Source organism: Poecilia latipinna, unplaced genomic scaffold (assembly GCF_001443285.1).
Source record: "Poecilia latipinna isolate Pla-1442-1.1 unplaced genomic scaffold, P_latipinna-1.0 Scaffold79, whole genome shotgun sequence".
NCBI lineage: Eukaryota > Metazoa > Chordata > Actinopteri > Cyprinodontiformes > Poeciliidae > Poecilia > Poecilia latipinna.
In genome coordinates this window covers 44,436-64,736 of record NW_015112695.1, presented here as the reverse complement: position 1 = coordinate 64,736, position 20,301 = coordinate 44,436, and the positions used below count along the sequence as shown (strand labels likewise).

The window sequence follows — 20,301 nt, the reverse complement described above, 5'->3', positions numbered from 1 at the left end:
TGTATTGTGCATGTTTCAGTTTGATTTTAAATATCATTAGGTTTGACATTGTATCATAAATCTAATATTTTTCATTTGTTGATGTAACGGCCCCTCCTTTTCCGTAAACTTACAGTTGTATGATGATGATGATGATGATAAACTTGGGAAATAAAATTTTGCGAATTTGACCTTCTTGTTGTGGATATCCTCAGTTTTTCTAAATGAAAGCTGAAATAGACGATTCCTTTTATGGTCAAACTGAAAATAAGGATGCCAATGGTGGTCAGGTTAAATTGTAACATGGCTGTTATATCACTGCTCAAATAATTTAAGTATCAAGTCGCTTATTGGAAATCTATGCTCAGTTATAAAAAGCATCATCTACAGATGTAGAAAACTTCATGCCTGGTTTGCTGTGGGTGCAGATGGAGCCTCTATTCCTTTTCTTGTCAGTAGGTGGTGCAAAATTGACTGCAAGTCGTTGAACACTACTAGAAATGTGACTCTTACATATGCCTGTAGGCCATAAGTGTATAAATACAATTAGCCTTTTTATTTGAAAAGAGAAATTCCTTTTTTATCTTCAGGTCACAAGTTTTAAGACTGTTTACAAAGCATTCAGTCTTGAGAGAACAGTTCCTAAGAATTCAGTTTAAAGTTTTGGTTTTCTTTCCTTCCCCTTTTTACTGGCTTAACGTTTTACTATTTGTCCTTCAGATTTCAAATACTATTGAACATTTGAGGTTTGTCCTGAAAACTTTGTTCTCATTTTCTTCTATCTCATTCAAATCATTTTCTCAGAGCTCAGGAAGCTCCACCTCAGCTGACGTCTTCAAATTGTTCCCATTTGCTTTGGTCACTTCTCTCTGCTGTGCACTCCTTTTCTTCTCTGACAGAAGAGCTGATTCATCCAGGCCCAGAAAATGATCTCATCAGCCCCCTCCCACCTTTTCTGTTCCTCTGTGCTGCTCTCCCCCTCCTTGGTTTCCCTCTCTTAAACGGACGTCCCTCTTTTTAAATGAAAACAAGCCATCCTTCCTTGCGTCGACTGTGCTTTTAATTTTAGCAGGCACGGTGGAAGAGTTCACAAAAGCCTGTCCAATCAAGAGCCAGCCAAAATTTCAAAAGCGTTTTCCATTAAAAATGCAGGTGGAACAATTTGAAACTTCAGATTTTGGAAAAACTTTTAAAGCGATAAACGTATTTGTTACACCACACTCTGAGAAGACGTTTTCAGCGATATGTAGAACCAAAGCCTAAAAGCAGTGTTTGTGGCTAAAGCTTTATTTAAAAAGACATTTTATGTAAGAAATTGGTGAATCAGATTTTCTGTAAACTAATTTTCTTTAGACACATTTAAATTAACAGGGCGAGCAGGAGCATACAGCTTATTCAGTTTGAATTTTTGCGTTTGTGACCAAGAGATCTGTTAATGCACAACTGGTTCTGGGTTAGAGGTGGGCCACTTACTGGAATCATCTTATGCCAAGATTTTAATAAAACAATATTCATCAAATTTTAAGAATGAGTTGGGGTCGATCCTAACCCATTAATGACTAGAGATTTCTCATGGCGTTGTTCCTTACCTGTGCCTGTACTCTGCCTGCCACACATTTTAAAGATGAGTATTTCATTTTCCTGTACAAGAAGCAAAGCTGGCTGCTAAGAAATGTTTTTAAGCATTAAAAATAGACAATACATCAACTCTAATAACTACTGCTAAATAAAGTTTATACCATATTTTTGCTCAAATCTGTATCATAATCATTAGAAGTTACATTAATAGAACGGTTACACAAGGTTCTTAATGCAGTCTGGAGAACTATGTAATTCTTTTTTATTGAAAAACATTTTAAATTTTCATTGTCCAAATTTCTCTTTGTTTGCATTTTCCCCCCTTTCAATTTCAATAAATTTCAGTTTTTAAGTATACCAATAAACTTTGGTATTTATATAACATTAGTATTCCTACTGAAGGCTACCATTAATTTCTTAGAGCACTGACTGCTGTCACTCTAGTTATGCCTTTAACACAAGACATCAAGTCATGCTGTGTGCTACCACAATGTGCAGCAGGAGGAGAGCCATCCACTGACCTGGCTGTTCAAACAGGTAAGATTTTTTTTAAATTCTTTTTCTGAAAACACTGACTCTAAAAAATTTGACCTCAAACATCTGGGCTGCACACATCAAATTAAAATTACAAGATGTTTTATTTAAAGAGGTTTAAAGCAGCTATTCGTCTGACTAAATATTCAAAGGTGTTCATTTTGCTGAACGAGTGGTAAACGCTCCCTTCTCACTGAGACCATGGTTAGCATTTTTTAGTGGTTGCTTGTTCTTCAAAATGTAGGATATTTCCTTTGACATGTGAATTTTTCACAAATCAAGCTAGAAGAGCATGAAGTTGATCATTTGAGACCAGTGTGGTCTTCCTCGCTGTACGTTGAATTATTGTTACTGTTATATCTTAGACAGATCTGTCAGCTGCTGAAGACTGCTCTAATTACATTACTAGCAGACCTGTTCTGCTGTAAATGAATAACAAAAGTCTTATCATACCCGTGGTAGATCATGTGCTCTTATCTCTGGAAATTTTATTTTGTACTTTGTTACCAGTCTGAGTAACTTGAATATTGGAATAGATATCTCACCGGTCTCTGTCTTTTTCTATCCTAGAGTTTGAAGATATTGAAGCATCTTAAAGTAGATTGTTAATTTGTAACAAGTTAACAAACTTGTAGTCATTTTTAAAAGGTTGTTGGTACTTCTAACTCGACCATCTTTTAATCGTTGGTACAGCAATGTACAGGTTTGAGAATAGAGCTGACCTTTCAGTCGAATAATACTCATTTAGCTTTTTGTACTTTGCAACATTACGACCAAAAACATCAAGATGGTCTGTCATTGACAACGATAAAGTAGCACATCATTGTAAGGTGGAAACAAAACATATTTTCTTGTTCTTTTTTAGCAACAAAAATCTAAAAAAAAAAGATGGATATTTGTAATCAACTATAGTGTTCGTGTTGATATGTTTTCCAACCTGAGCTGTGAGTCTTTGCAGCTCCTCCAGAACTTTGGGTCTCTTGGCCAACACTCTGCTTGCAGTTAGTTTTGGTGGCTTAGCAGTTGTCCCATATTCTTTACATTTTTAGAAGAGGGATTGAACTGAACTGTGCTCAGTGAAATGTTCAAAGCTTTGGACAGTTTTATCAGCTAATTCTTCTATGGAAATCTCAATTTTATCCCTGACCTGTGTGATGCATTTGCTCTATAATGGAGGTCAGCCCTTATCAATTCAAAGAATCACTTTTTTTCCTTTTGCTACAAAATTAGATTCGGCTTGAGCGGTGAAACAAGATATATTTCTTTAACATGTATTCAATTAAATGTTAATTAAATGAGTCATTGACATCATTCAAAGCAAAATTTAAATTTTACTTAATAGAATAAGACCTGCTGAGTGAGCCCTTTCCATGAATATGAAAAATGAAGAAAACTACCTAATCCACTTTTACATTTAAAGTGGCTAACTTAGTTTGAAGCTAAAAAAAAAAATGTTAAGGGTATAAGAGTAAACGGGGTGCATACAAATCCATAGGGAACTTTTTATGTTTTTGTTTTTTTTGGTAAATTAAAAAATGATTGTTTTCTTTTCACTTCATGCATGCAGTCCGTTGTAGTTTTCGATTAAATAAAAACCTCAACAGATAACTGATCCAAAATGTTAAAAATGTATACAATTTAAGTCGGTTTATTTTATAATTTAACAATTATAAAATATGAACGCAGGAATCACATTTGCATTATGAAATAAGGGAATTCACGGTGATAGTTTCGCTATTTTCATTAACCTGAGTCATACTGTCTGGCCTGTAATCATCAGTCTTGAACATGACTGTAAATGAGTCAAATTATTTCTGTCCTGTTTTTGGTCAGCTGCTGGTTTCCTGACCCAATCCAGCCACTTTTTGTTCAGCGCTTACTTGGTGAACATAGGGTTAAAGTTTTCCTCTTCCAGCGTTTATCCCTCATAATGGGATGTGCCTCCGAGTCGCTCTGCTGGTTTAAGCCGCAGCAGGTCAACATATTCAGCGCAAGAGGCGGTGCGACATGGGCTGAGCCTATTTGCAGGGAAATGAGCTGTGGACTGTGAGCTGCTCAGTGGTCGTGATTTCTCCCGACGAGGAGCTGGTGGGCCTCCGACAGACATGGCGACACGTGGAAGTGTGTGGCCGACAGGAACCGCCGGCCGTCGGGTGGATTAACCGGGGATCGGGGTGAGCGTCGGCGGGCGTCGGCGGACTGAACCTTTTTTTTTTTTTTCGCTCCCACTCCTCGGAACCCTGCGATGCGCTCCGTAGAGGAAGCGGGTTTCGCAGACATCCGGAATACGCATCCATGCGCCACGGCAGCCCCGCATCCCGATATGCTCCTGACAACACAAAGCCTGGCTTCAATTAGCTTCAGTTCAGAACCGCACATGCAAATCGGCATGGGTGCGTCAAAACGGTCATTGCGCTTTGTTTTGTGGCTGAGGCTTCGGAGTGCAGTTCTGCAATGAGACAGTCGGGGATGATCAAGTAAGACTTTATTGATACATATTTCGACAATATGGCTGATCAGAGCAACATTCAGTCCGCCGCCTCCAAGAGCATCCGGCCCTTTAAATCCAGTGAAGAATACCTGTATGCCATGAAGGAGGACCTGGCTGAATGGCTGAAGACCCTCTACGACCTGGACGTCACTGCGGACACGTTCATGGATGCGCTGGAGACGGGCTGCGCCCTGTGTCGGCACGCCAACACCGTGAACCGCGCAGCGCAGGAATTCCAGTCGGAGAACCAGGAGGCTGCGAAGTCCATGAAGGTGCCGTCGAAGGATGTGGTCTTCCAGTCACGAAACGTGATCCCCGGCTCGTTCCTGGCGAGGGATAATGTCTCCAACTTCATCACCTGGTGCAGGCAGGAGCTCTGGATCAAGGACGTCCTCATGTTTGAGACCAACGACCTGGTGGAGAGATGCAACGAGAAGAATTTCATCCTGTGTCTCCTGGAGGTGGCGCGGCGGGGGTCCAAGTTTGGCATGCTTGCGCCCATGCTGATCCAGCTGGAGGAGGAGATCGAAGAGGAGATCCGGGATCAGGAGAGCCTGCGGGCCGAGGGAGCCGAGCAGGCCGAAGAGATGAGCTCACCGAGCAGGTGTTACAGTCGGAAGGAGAGCTGTCACAGTGTGGAGGATGAGGAGGAACCGGAGCCGGAGCCGTACGTCTGGCCGCAGAAGAGAGTTTTATGCGACATGCGAAACCTGGATGAACTGGTGAGTTGTTGATGAAAACATGAAGTTTCTCAACATTGTTGTTTTCTGTTGCTATACTCACTAAAGGTGGATTCAAGTAAGTTGGAGCATCATTGAAAACTTAAACCTGGAGATTAATTACACAGTTATATCATATTCTTGATGATTTATGGCTTTCAGCCAAAATTCAGTTTGTCAGAAAATCATTACAATGCACAAGACCAATAAAACTAACAATTTCTAAAACAAAACCAAAAAAAATGTATGTTATGACCTACACAAGCATAGGAAGATTGCCGACTCGACAGTTTTCCAGAACACAGCCACTGACGCCTTCCACGTAGAGGGCAAACCACAGAAGGTCATTGATAAAGAAGCTGGCTGCTGTATCCAAGCTTTTTTTTTATTATTTATTTATTTTTAGAGGATTTTGAGGCAAATGTGGCATTGATTCAACAGTAGATGGACAGGAAAGAGGGCAGAGAGAGAAGGAGAAGACTTGCAGAAAATGACCCAGGGTCAGGAACTGAACTGGGGACAACCGAGTTGAGGACTGAATAAGATGTGCCTGCTCTGTCACTCAGTCGTTGCATATCCAAGCATATTGGAAAATTGAGTGGAGGGAAAAATGTGTGGTAGAATAAGCCGCACAAATAACAGGTAAGCGTGTAGTGTGCAGTTTCCACGGTGGGTCATGGTTTGGGGAATCTGCTGAACAGGTCCAATGAGGCTTTATCAAGTCTGATGTGTTCCCAGCCGTTTACCAAGACATTTTAAGGAACTTCATGCTTTCCTGATCTGAACCACACAGGTAATATTTGGATTGTTGTCAGCAGGAGAATAAGAAACACCTGAGCCGACAATTGAGACAAGCTGGAGGCTGCTATGAAAGCAACCTGGGCTTCCTGAGCACCTCAGCAGAACCGCAGGCTGAGCTCCATGCCACGCCTCATTAATGCAGTAATTCATGCAAAAGGAAGCCCAACCAGGCACTGAGTGTATGTAGTGTAAACTCAGTACATGTACATGTTTGTATTGAAAAATGTTTATATATTAGGTTTTTATTTTTCTGAGAAGCTAAATGTGCTTTTATTATCAAAACAAAATCATAAGAATCAAAATAAACCAAAGTAAACACTGTAAATTCATCATTCTATGTAATGAAGCTGAAATCTATTGTCCTCCAGAAATGAAATAGCTAAAATAAACTGACTTCTCACTGATATTCTAATTTAATGAGATGCACCTGTATGTTTGCCCCCAGGCAAACTAAACGTGTCATAGCTGCTTTATGACCTGTGATGATTTCTCTGCTCACATGTAATCAACACATTTAATCTTTCCCCCAGGACATAAGAACATGCTTTCCCACAACAACTCTCCCTTTAGCCTTGGCTCAAAGTAAATATAATCCAGCGTATTTTGTTCCCGTATTTTAGCAGCTGTTGGGAATCCTGATTTCTCCCAGAGTAATTGCATACGAAATGTGTGCAAGTGTCTTTCTGAAAGTGTCTCTTCAAGTTTGTAGATTTCCTGTAGTGTGAGTGACTGTGCACATATTTTTTAAAAATTTTTTCAACTAAGCAGTCAGAAAGCCCATCACCCACAGATAATTACTCTTCCTCACGAATGACTTCTAAAAAAACAGACTTTTTGAGTCTCTTCTCAGTCAGCTTGGCTACCAAGAATAGTTAACATGACAACTGATGCGATAATTAGCACTCTGCAGCAGCCACCAAATGTTGTTTTACTCCAGCCTTTTTTGTCTTCTAATCCGTATTGAACTGGTTGATCTTTATTAGAAGTTGCTGGACCTCAGCAGACCAGAGCAAAGCCAATGAGGCAGAACACATGCTTTGGCTTGGCTGCAAGAATGGTGGTGGAGTTAATATTTTCATGCTGATGAGAGGAACAATGCCCGTCTTTCACAACGATGATCTGAGAGCCAACGGGGCGGCAGGAGAGGAGACGGCGGACGCCGGGCACACTCATGCTTTTCAGACAGCAGAGTGGAGCGCTTTTTTTTTTTTTTTTTGTGACCTCTGCAGACAGAAATAGGAGGAGGATGTGCTCTGTACTTGTCTAGCATCTGAGTCCACACACTCTCGCTCATATGACTGAGGATTATACAAGCCAACGCATTTTGGGACAGAACGTTTAGAAGGAGCGCCGCTGATGCATATGCCCGTCTTTTCCTTTTCAGTCACCATCCCTCTGCCCCTGAGCGGTCACAGTGTCATGTGTCGGAGAAAGAGAGACACTCATACTGCAGAGCTTCTGACTGATATTGAAAGCATCCCTCTCGGTTATCATCTGTCTGAGAATTCAGTCCTCTTCCTCTTTGAAAACTACATTTTAGCTGCACAAAACGGAGAGAAGTGACTAAAATAAGCCATTTAAAACAAACAAACAAAAAAAACAAGGAACTGTTGTTAGATAGGAGGCTGATGGATTTAAGTAGCTGAGTATTATCAAGGGTATTTTTATGTATTTAGTTGAGATATTTATTTAATCTTTACAGCTGCTATTTGTCACACTTTTGCCTGCAATTTAATTTTACTATTTTGCCTATCCACTGTAATGGTCTCATTATGTAAACCAAATGTTAAAAAAAAATACACAACTGCTCTGCCAGTCATGCACAGTCCTACTTTATTACATGCTTTTCACTTTAGATTGATGTATCAAAGATGATTCTGCAGATGGCTATGCTCCAAACCCTCAGTCTGGTTTTCATATCTTAGAGAGGACATAACAGCTAAATCATTGTTTACATCACATGCAGGACATCATGAATAATCACATGAATCCAGTTTAAATTTCAAGCAGAAAATGTGAGCTGTGCTGTTAACATGTGTGAAGCCTTTCACCCCAAGACCACTTCAGCTGCACTGACTCCCAGCAGCAAGAAGGTCCTGGGTTCAAATCCTGGCCATGCCCTTTCTGCTCGCAGTGTGCAGGCGCTTGGCGTACCAGCGTGGATTCTTCCCTGGTCCTGCAGTATTTTCCCCACAGTTCAGATAGATGTGTGATTACAAATACAGATCAGTTAATTAGTTACTTTTGTAACTAATTCTCCTCAGGTTTGTGTGCATGGTTGCTGCCCAATGATCTGTCCGGGGTGTAGTTGACCATTAAAGAAATTCAACACCCACCCAAGCAGAAGATGGGTGGATGCTCTTTAGCTATTCAGACTCTTCTACATGCTGCATCATTTCAAACGCTGGTGTGTCTGACTGTACTCTTATAAATTAACTTGTGGTTTGATAGAGTATTCCTGTTGTTTAAAATTTGGAAATAATTCAAATCTATATGATTATTCAAGAAGACTGAGAATGTTTATTGATCAAATTCAGCTTAAAATTCAGCTTCCTCTTAGTGTCTTAGTAATTACAGAGTGGTTTTTTTGTTTTATAAAATAATGCAATATAGGTGATTAACTCTGAAAATACCTACACAACCGTCAGGTGAGTCGGTAAGCTGATGATGTGTCACATCCACTACTTGCTGGACACAGTGGGGATTAGCTGTTGACTTTTCTTGTTACACACCCTCATGTCAACATTCACCACCTCTACGTCTTCCTCTGATCTAAAGTCAGTTTATAGAGCATAAGGATGCAATGTTTTTGATTGAATTTCTTCAGTCAGCGTCATTCCTTCTGCCTGCTCACTCGTGCAAACTGGTTCATATCTTTTCCCACCTCAGGCTTCACGTTCAGCCCTTCTTTAGTTCATACGTGAGCCGTCGCTCCCTTCCCCCACCCCGTCTCTACCCCGGAGACACCAGAACGCAGAGTGTGACCGTGTGTTTTGTTGGTGTCCTTGAAGGTAGGAAAGGAATAGGCAGCTGCAGTTGGCAGGGAGGCAATCAAAAGCAGACATCTCCATCTCTCAGCGGGGACGCCTCGTGATTCAGAGAAGAGAACGAATCTGTCTTATCGGACCCTACTTGTATTAAGCTTCGGGCTCAAGCCGGGCATTCATGGAATAAAAAAAAAAAAAAAAGGGGGTGCAGACAACAGACAGTGCGCCTAGAGAGTGGCTTCACTGTACACTCTGTTAAACCTGACTGCAGTGGATGCTACTTTGGGAGGCAGGGCTACAGTGGAGAGAGCGAGGGGGAAAGTAGGTCATCCCGCTTTACGTTGGACCACGCTCAGATGCTTTGTCGAGGGAGCGTGGCAGCCTTCAGTGTCACATGCACTCATTGTCTTTAGTGTTTTAAAGGTTTTCCTGTGCTGCAGCCGTCGCTCCTTTGCCTCCTCTCTGTGTTCAGGGAAGCAGGCCGTGGATGGAAACGGCTGACTCCTCACTTTGCATAATACCCACTTTATGCCTTTACTGGAGCGTTTGATCAGCTGATCATTTGCATGATTGCCATTCAATCAAGTGTCTGTCTGGTCAGGCTTCTTTCAGCAATTATGAGCTATCATTCAGTAGGTGTTTTCCGCAACAGCCTGATCTCAGACTGACGCTGAGCATGAATTCCCCTAACGTTTCCCATGAATATGAGTGCAGAATGCTGCTGAGCCTCTTTCGAAACATATTGGCAAACGGGTTAGACTCTGGACTGATATTTAACTTCCCGGTCTGATTGATTGCGTTGTTGTTTGATTGCAGCAGAGGTATGCACTTATAGCACTCGATGCCTTTCAGTTTCTGTTATCTCTTCTGCACCTGATGGGCCGTTTGTCATGTTGTCAGAAGACAAGTATCGATTTACAGGGAATAACTTCCCTTGCCGCATCGTCCCTCTCATGCGGTGGAGCAGGTACGATTACATTTTAGCCATACTATCTGGAGTACCTACACAAATCATGAAGCCGCGTGAAAGCCTTCTTTCAGATAAAGTAATTGTTTATCTAACAGGCACCTCTCAGCTCTCCATAACATGATGGTTGTTAACAAAAAAGATAAGAAACAGACATAAGATTTTATACTGAAGTTTCTGATTGGATAAGAAAAGAGACCTTAGGATAGTGTGTTTACATGTAACCCCTTGAGGTGATGGTTATCATCGACTTTTGTTGGGCCAATCTTTGCTCCTGTTGTGACTTGCTTAGCTAAGCAGCTGCTGTCTGGAACCTTGATGAGAGCTGCTTCAATTTTTTTTTTTTTTTTTTGCTTAGTCAGCGAGAGTATGGATATATTTGCAGAGCCTTAAAAAAGTATTCATACCTCTTGAGCTTTTTCAACCACAAAACCTCAATGTATTAATTGGGCTTTGAAGTGATGGACCAACGCAGTGTAATACGAATGGTGAAGCATCCACGGATAAACCCAGTGGCTTAGATCTTCTCCCGTTTAGGCCACCTCCGTTACGCTTCAATGGCAAAACGAATCATTATCGCACAGAAAGGCACAAATAGCCGTGGCCTCTAAACTCATTATCAATGTGTACAATCTATTCCTCCTCCCCATGTTAGTGTTTTAACTGATCTACGTGACCCAGAGGCGTCCATCCATCTGTTTTTCTGTCACTCCTCTGCTGGTCGGGCCTGTTGCACACACACCGCACCAACTCTGTGCTTCAGCTCCATCCCTCAGGCTACAGCTTTAATATAATTAGAGAAAACATTATTGTCATTCATGCTGTAATTTTGCACCTCCCTGCACCCCATGCTGGCTACAAAGTTAATTTGTACGCAGACCGTGTTGCATTTATGAGCTACAGGATTGGAGCAATTCTGGTTTATTGTGTGTGTTTGTGAGGGGAAGTAAAATTAGATATGTACGATGGTGGTTCAAAAACTTTAAAACACTTTTATTCTGCCAGGCATATTCCTCTTCTGGAAAATATACAGGCTTCAGGCTGTGGAGAGATAAACTGAAAGAAGAGTCTTGTTCTACATTTATTTAAAAAAAACCTCTTTAAATTCTCTGTTCTCTGGTTTTTAATACATCGTCCTACAAAAAGAGGGAAACTTGAAGCGGGTTGTAATGTTTCTTCTTTATCGTTTGGAGTGTAGCAGCACTTTGAGCTCTGCAGAAACCCCATAAAACGAGCCAATAAAATGAGTGGACCAGCACACCTAATGTTGATGAATGCGCTCCAGCAAACCGCCTGGTCCTGAGATGAGTCACGAGGGACAAAACTGAAAATGAGCTTCCCAGAGTGTGAGGGACTTCCAGGCAAGAACTCTGTATCAGTAAAACAGTGCTTTACAAACATATTAATACCCCGTTAATTTTTCGTAACGTTCTGCTGTATTACAACCACAAACATTTATTTTATTGGGATTTGATGACATAGACCGAAACACAAAGTAGTGCATGACAGATCAGGATCACTAGTAAATTTCCGAATGTTTTTACTTAGTCAAGGATTTCCCTCTCATTAGCCCATCCTCCCATCATCTGCGAGAAGCTTCGGATGGACTTTCACATTAGATCCCAGCAGCGCTGGATCTTGGGTTTGTAATGTGACAAAAGGTTCAGAAGTTCAAGGGTCAGGACTACATTTGCAAAGCCCTCTAAGGGCAGACACACTTTGTACAATACCGCTTTGCTTGGCCACAATGTTATTTTAAGGCCATCTGGTAGTGTTAAATGTATAATCTATACTTGAATCAATAAAGAAAATGGATAGTAAAACCTAAACAGCTTTTTATCTCCTCCTGTCCTGTTTCCTGTGCTCTTCCCAAGGGTTCTGCCTGCCTATCTCTATCATGAAGGGGCCCTGAGAAGTTTGCAGGTCAGGAAGGGAAAAAAAAATTAGGAGATTGTTGACTCACTCTGGGCAGATATGACGCGATCTGAGCAGAGGCATTTTTAAAGGAATGTTAATTATACCTGAAACAATCCGAGGACAAATGCAGAGGCTCGGCTTAAAGAGAACATCACTCGTTTCTCTTTCTGTTCTTAGGGAAAACACGTCCGTGTTGCTTATCTTAAGATAGAAACAGGAGGTTCTAAGAAAAGGGTAGTGGGGGCGTGCGATCTAATGTTCAGTCACTCTTTGCTTTTCTCTCAAACATCTGCAACTCTCGCTGAAATTGTTTCTCATCTGGGTCATCTGGGTCTGCAATTCCTCCCGTAGTTTTTCTCAGCGTTCCTGCTCACTTCCGCATGTTTCCTGCCTGACCTTTTCTCACTCCACCCCTTCCATCTCCTTCTGCCGTCTGTGTGTGTGTGTGTGTGTGTGTGTGTGTGTGTGTGTGTGAATTTATGCTTTAGTTTCAGTATTTCTAGTCTTGTTGACACGATGAAGACATGGGAAGCTGCACACACTTCTACAATATAAACACTTAAACTGTCAGAGTGTTTATTGATTAGGTTATCATTCAGAGACGTTACTGTTCATTTTCCTGCTCTGTTCTTCATGTGTGAGTCGTGGTGCTCCTCCCTTGAAAAAAAAAAACCCATGACCTCAGTTGAGGTGAGTACTAGCTGCACAGTGAAAAAAAGGAACAGCGGGTCTGTGTGTGTGTTTGTGTCGGTTGTTATAGCAATCTTTCCATTAACTCACCGGTCGCAGTTTTTCCAAAATGGGCTGGTCATTTTATGAAGCTGAATTGTTGAAGGGGTAGCAAAGAAAGAGTAAAGTGCCCAAGCAAAACAACAACAAAAATAATAAATGGTATATACTATATAATAATTTTAACAGCTCTACGTTTTCTGTTCTGTTGTTTGATTGTTACATTCATTTCCATGACAGAAACGAGGAAATATGTAAAATGGCGTGAAAGGGAAACCCCCCCCCCCAACAAACAAGCACAAGGCAGCTGAGAAAACAGCTGAAAGTGATGACATTATATGTTTGTGCCACCATCCCAGAGTACAAGTACATCCAGGAAAAAAGTAGTGATAGGAATGTCTGCAGTTTGAATTTGGGTTCAAAACGTGAAGATTTATATTCCGATGTTTCCAGTGAGAAAAAGTCATGAGAAATGACTAAGAACAGTTAGCTTGGGATCCTAAAAAACATTTGAAGGCGCTCTTGGTGAACCAAACCTTCCTGTAACTCATCGCTGTGGTGAACAGTCACCCGTAACACTGAAATGATGCCAGTATTCACAAAGATAAAATTTTTGCTCCTGTTCCGACCGTCATTATTCTGATGTTCACATACGTGCATCAGCATGTTCCTGTCACCAAGTCACACACTTCTGTATATAATCAGCTCACGCTTGTAGGTTTTCAACATTACAGTAACAAAACATCATTCTAAAGGTCTGTTTCACCACTCTGTCAATCTGTCTGCTGTTAGTTTTTCCTCACATTTTATGTGGATCCAAAGAGACGCTTCCAGCTCTGTAGCGAGGATTTTTTTCAGGGATAAATGCGCCATAAATGCCTTGACTAACATCAGTATATATTTTAATAATTTTTTTAGATGTAGTATTTACTAAATATGTAAACACGGAGCTAAACCGTTTTTTAAGGCTTGTAGGAGAAATTTGTCATCCTGACTTGTTTACCTTCATGTTTTGTTTTTTTTTTGTTTCAGAAAATTACCTTTAAAGAATATTAACGCGCTTTGAAAAGCAAAGGAGAAACTGATTTCCATCAATTTGTGCTTCATACTTTCAATGTTTTTATTTTTTTCTGACGCTAAAATATGATGCATGAACTTCATCCTCATATTAACCTAATCGACCAGCAAAGAGACTTAAGAAAAATGTGCAGAGTGGATGAAAGAGTGAAACAGTAAGCTGAGGCTTCGGTGCAGCAGGTGAAACGGAGAACGTAGCTGCAGGTGAGACGCAGAGTCTTAGTGCTCAGAGTCGCCCCTCTTTAATTAGCGTTGGATAAAAGAAGGATGCCATTTAAAGAAAATAACAAGGTGCCACTTGCCAGAAGCAAAGTATATCCCTAAAGCCTGATGTACTTCATGAAAGGTGCTGTAAACATCTCGGCTTTAAAAGCTCGCAACCCGCAATCTTCTTCTAGCGTGTCATTTGATTATTTCAGTGCACCTCAGCCCTGTTGTCCTTGCACACTAAGTTAAGAGGCATCCACTGATCCCGTCCTCCTGTGCTTTCCGCCCCTTTGGTGCTCCACTTTCTCTACCTCCTCGTCAACAAGTGTGCACACGCCTTCGTCTGAAAGAGAGACGCCAAGGCAAACATGCGGGCCGTCCAATCCAGACAGAGCTCCGGCATGTGCAGCAGAGGGCTGATCTCACTCCGCCCTGCAGTTGTGTCTGGACTCCTGGTTGCCTAATAAGCACCCCCTTCGACCACAGCAAGGGCGCCGGCTCTCACTCCCGATTCAGATCCCAGCTGGCAACAACCGGCCTGCTTACATCATCATCATCATCTCCACCACCACTCAGCGCTCTGGGCTTTTTTTTTTTTCTTTTTTTAACCCTTTAGGTTCATGATGCCAAAAGCAGAGAATGTGTCATTAGCTGCTCAGAGAGAGAGAGAGAGTTCATTATTAAGCGCTGAAATGTGTTTTTGAGATGTTTTGTGGTGAGCTCAAAAACCGTAATTGTGTAACAGGATTAGGTGAGAGAAGCTTTTATTATGATAAGACGGCGTTTTATCACCGAGGAGGTGCTTGGAGAGGAGATTTGGCAGGAAGATGACTCTCCAACATCCTCCAACTCCCTGGCAGCCAAGAGACTGTTCATCTCTCACACTGTGAGGGAGAGTCATTGTTATGCTGCTGCACTCTTGTCTAGCAAGTGCTTTAATCCCCAGTTACACATAATTATGACTAAAACATGACCTCCTCAAAGAACAGGAAGGCATCTCTGTCAGGCTTCCCCCTCATATATGTGTCACCTTTGTAAGTCGTCGTCATTGTTAAAATAATGTGTGTGTGTTTTTTTCCCCCCCTTTTTTCTTTTTTGTTCTCATCAGGTACGTGAAATCCTTGGCCAGTGTTCCTGTCCAGCTCAGTTTCCTATGATTAAAGTGTCGGAAGGGAAGTACAAAGTAGGAGACTCCAGTGCGCTGATCTTCATCAGGGTAGGTCTGATCTATTGGAGTTGTTGTTTATCAAACGGCGTTGTGTTTTACTTTTGCGCTTGAATGTGCAGCACATATGTAACTTTGAATTCATACTTTATTAGCTTGAGTTTCACAAGCTGTGCTAAATAGTTAGTAGATGAGCTCTTCTCTTGATATGACTCAACAGTTAAATGTTTACTTTAAAACTTGATTGAATTTCTGCGATTGCACTAAGACGGATGAGCAAACTAAAACAATAAAGTGTATTCCTGCCTTTTGATGACAGACGGGTTAAAATGATAAATGGCATCCAGTGAAGTATACATTTTTTGCAGATTTTTCCTGATTGCGTACTCATGAACGAGGCTTTTCGAATTTAATACCAAACTCACACATGTAGAAATAGAAAAATAATGTTCAGATTTCAAAGGAGTTTTGTTAATTGAACTACGAACAAGTGGGCTTCGTCAAACTGAAGACTGGGGTTCAAGTCGTCCTTTATTGTACCTTCCTAACATCCTATTCCTATAAAAGAGCTACAGTAAAAAAATAAAAAATAAAAACCAAAAATTAAGTGAAAGAAAGACATACTTGGATTTTAATTTAGATCAAAGTAGACAAAGTACAGCCTCTCCATCCATGCCTAGCACTTTACATATACATAATACATATACATAAATATTTATCATCATCAGTGGTAAAATCGCAGATAAATTCAATCACTTTAACTCTATTATTCAAAATGTATTAGTCTTTTCTGTATAGAAAATGAGTGGAGTTTGACAGGATTTCAGTAACAGATTAATAACTTCATGACTGCTTTCTTTGTATTCTCTTTTGGCCCAATGAAGAATTTCATCATAATGACTGTACCGAATATTGTGCAAGATAACTTTTGTGGGTGTCTCTATTGGAGCTTTGTCTGTACACGCACTTTAATGTCGAAATAAAATAATTATTTGCAACCATAACTGAGCCTATCTGAGAGTTATGATCTCCAGAGAAAACTTGGTTAACCTCAAGTGACTTTGTTCAATCCTGCAGAATAGCCAGAAAGGGAATGTGTTTCTTATAAAGCTTAGAGGTATATTGAGGTGTGGTGGAAGGAATAATTTTTAAAATGTTCCCATCAGGACACGGTAGTTTTATTAGTTCTTGGATGAATTTCTGTCGCTGCGCTTAACATACTGACAGATATCAGAAGTACGTCATATACTGTAGGACCGCTCTTCTTTTGCAAAAATAAAGGTGAAATCTTGAGAATGACATTGAAATTTGATTTCAAGAGTAAAGATGAAATATGAGACAAACGTTTTGTGGTTTAAGTGAAAATATTGACAATAAAGTGGAAATAAAATCTTAAAAAAATAGCAAAATCATGAAACTGCTACGTTCTCTCCAAGCAGGTTGGGTCAGCGTCGAGTCAGCATCCATCCTGACCAAGAGTTTGCATCCACCGTGTTTAAGAGAACATATTTTGTTAATAAATCCTGTTCTAAAGCGATAGCTCATTTATACATGCTGTGATTGTTGCAGGTCTTTGCTCCACTGTTGTTTCAACTTTATTTTGATATTTTTCTCACTTGTCCGCTCTGGCTTTCTTCTCATCCTTTTGGCTTCGTTGTTGTTACACATTTTCATCTCTCTCTCTCTTTCTCTCTCTCTTATTTATTTTAATTTTTTTACTACATTTCAAATTTAATCACAAAACAAATATTTCCTTCTCATTGTTTTCCTCCAATTATCTGTCCCTAATACTTTGTCATGGTGAGATTGAGTAACTGACAGGAACTAAATGAAACGGTAAAACCGAAGCACCGATTGTAAATGCTGAAAGCTACAAACATTCTGCTGCTATATTTAAAGTGCCACTTTAAAGTGCTTTCATGTAACGGCTCTGTGATTTCTTTGTCTTGTGAGAGTTTTTACAAGCTGCGTTTCTCTGGCCCACACCCAGGAAGCAACCTTTTCTATGCAGACGCAAATAGAGCGTTAGGTAATTTCCTGCGCTCTCCTTATCTTGGCTGAAGCTGCCGGACTGTTGTCATGTTTCTCCCAGTTTGGGGAGTTGATACGTACCCTCACCGTTCCTCTGGGCATATTACAGGAAGGCCAGTTCAGAAGAGATCGATTTGGTCTCTCCTGCCTCAGCTGCACCGGAGCCAGATTAATGGACTCTTTGGATGGTTTTCCAGTTTCCATGTAGTTAAATTACACCATCAGACTCTTTGGCTGCAAGGTCTAGCATTATTTGTCATTTCTGGTGGCACCATTTGGTCTTTGCCTTCGATATAATATCCAATGGGTTGTAATGTATTTTACCTACTATAGTCTATTTTGAATTACAGTATGCAACTCTTAACACAAACAGCTGTATGAAAGTAGTTAGAGCATAAACAGTAGATTCAGTTTTACCCTTTGAATTTATAAAGATGCAGTAATCTGTACCAGTATTATTAGATCTAATTTGGACTTTCTTCTTCTGCTGATAACATACATAAATGCTGAGATCATTTAAAATGTTGGCAAAATGAGGCAAATTTGTAGTTTTTTGTTTCAGTGTGTAATTATGTCCATGTGATGGATTTGTTTTGCCTATATCAGTCCAAGATGTTTTGCATAAAACCTTTAAAATAAATCCCGAATCACAGAAAATACACACAGGTTTCAAAGAACATCTACAGGTGAAAGTCGATATTTACATAACTCACATAAAAAAAGACAAACTTTTTTTTCCACATAACGCAGAGAGGATTTTCCATCCTTTTTTTTTTCATGCCGACATCATGTATGTTTGAATAAAGATCCAGAATTTGATGCAGCATAGGTTCATTTTTAAGCGTTTTTTTTTTTTTTTCCACTAACATAAGGCAATCATTTGTGAGTGTTTAAGAACAAACCAGCTAAACAGTGTGATTTTACCATAAAATAAGAGGAAAATCCAATTCCTCCCTGTATTTCCTGACATCTTATCACTCATAAGTTGCCCTGTGAACTGCTCTTTTTAGTGTTTGTCTCTTTAAGAAGTCCTTTCAGTTCAAGAGTCATACTTGAGACGGTGTTGGGGTTTGTGATTGTTTTCATGTCTCGGAGCCTCTGACTTGTCAGACTGGCTCTCTTCATGCTGTTTCCTCCTTCTGCTGATTCATCGCTGGGGATGACAGTGAATATGCACTCGCCTAAGCAGCTCCAAGTGCACCCAACACACTTCCTTTATTCCTCTCCTGTGATTTAAAAGCAGCCTACAGACTCCTATTCAGCTACTAAAGCTGTGACAAGGATCTCACACTGAAGCGGGATGAAGTCATGAAAGCAAACATCACCCTGTGAGCGGAGGGGTGGTGGGTAATGGGATGTTTTTGTCCTTAGGGTGTGGGTTACTTTTCAGTGGGAGGAGAGGCTCCAGACATTGAGAACAACAGCTGAAATGAACCACGAGTTTAATATCGGGACAGTGGCTGAACACGCCTCAGCAAAGCAGACAAGAAGCCTCTCTGTTCGCTGTTCCCATAGAAACAGGGATTGTGTCTCTGTGGTTTTAAAAAAAGCCCGTGAAACCCCTCACCCCGCTCATCTGTCTGTAAAACAGGCAGCTGAGACGCAGTTTTGAAGTGGAACATGGTTCCTTCACAAGCAGTCAGCCGGGGGGGGGGGAACTCCTCAGTGATGCTGATGCATCATGGATGTATAATGATCAGAGGGAGAAAGTCGTTACCTGAGGAGACAAGTGAAGCGCAGTGATGATGAATGAAGGAATTAATACAGTTTAAACTTATTCACATTTTCTTATATTACAAACCCACACTCCAAAGTGTTAAGTATTTTGTTTCTGCATATCTTGCATTATCATCATCATCTTTGTGAAAAAAGTAAAATAAAAAAAAAAGCCCAAAATCAGTCAGATTGGATGAAGAGTGTCTCTAAACTTTAACTTTTAAGTCTTGTCACAGGTATTATGTTGAATGGAAACACAGGGGCCTGTACGTTCATCTTTTGTTTTGTTTTTTTTTTTAACTCTGTTGCTCCTGACGTATGTTTAGGTTGATCCTTACTGTTATTTTCCCATCAGGACAAGGGAATTCACTACGGTTCTCTAACCAAACTCTGATGCCTGACAGGTTTTTTTTTCTGACTCTGTTTACGAATTAAGTGACTTGTTAGAGCAATTAGCTGGTCTGAATTTTCCTTAGGGTTAATAATAATAATAAAATCGTAAAAACCAATAAAAGATAAAAGATTTTCCTCCAACTTCTCAATTATGCTTCTTTAGGTTGGATTGCCACTTAAATTCCCAATGAAACACATTCAATTTTTGTTGGTGATGTAAATTCTGGAAAGGTTAAAGGTGTATAAATACTTTTGGAAGGTCTGGCCTCTTTTATTATTTTATCATTTACTACTACTTCTCTGTTAATGATTAATTCATCCACAGCACAGTGACTTAGTCTCCTGCAAAATGACAACAATCTTAAAGGCTTTTCATATTTGCTCTTCTTCACTGAAGCCGTAGCTTGCATTCCCAGCTGCTGGTACCGTTATCACAGCCACTCACTGTGATAAAATGACAACAAACAAGTTATATTCAAACATAAAACAAATATGCATGAGTGAGAAAGAACGCAAATCTTCTTTAGCTGATGTCCGACGGCAGAGACGCTTAAAACATGATGGCGTGTTTCGGACCACGTGTAACTGGCTTTGCGCTGCTGGCTCGTGGTGGTGGTCACACAGCATCACACAGACAGTAAACCTGTTACTGGCAGGAGGTCAAAGCAGTGGTGAGCAAGCAGTTTATAGCCACTGCTTTGATAGAGATAAGCAGATGAGCTGTTTTGATGGATTTCATGTAGAAGGGCACCGAGGCAGAGCAAACAAAGTCACAGAAGTCAGACTGTAGAGTTCATCCGTTGTCGGCCTTCTCTTTTTGACCACAGTCATGCTGATAAGATGCAGAGCCACATGGGTGAATGCAAATTAAATAAACTCTGTGCCAGCTCACTCAGATTTGACAGTATGGATTGCCTTGGATGCCCTCGCATTCAGTGGGGGGGGGGGGGGGGGGGCCCTTTTAAAAAGGGGGGGGAGCAAAGGGTTGTAAACAACCGGGGGGGGGGGGG

The 20,301-nt window shown here is 40.7% G+C and overlaps 1 protein-coding gene across 1 annotated transcript in view; it reads left to right on the top strand.

The window, feature by feature from the left end:
- Positions 1–3,786: 3,786 nt before the first annotated feature.
- gas2l1 (growth arrest-specific 2 like 1) overlaps positions 3,787–20,301 on the top strand; it is a 30,099-nt gene continuing 13,584 nt past the window's right edge. The window contains exons 1-2 of the mRNA XM_015018405.1: positions 3,787–5,304; positions 15,095–15,202. Of these exons, the coding sequence (XP_014873891.1) occupies positions 4,600–5,304; positions 15,095–15,202 (813 nt within the window). The 5' untranslated portion in view covers positions 3,787–4,599. The remainder of the gene's footprint in view (positions 5,305–15,094; positions 15,203–20,301) is intronic.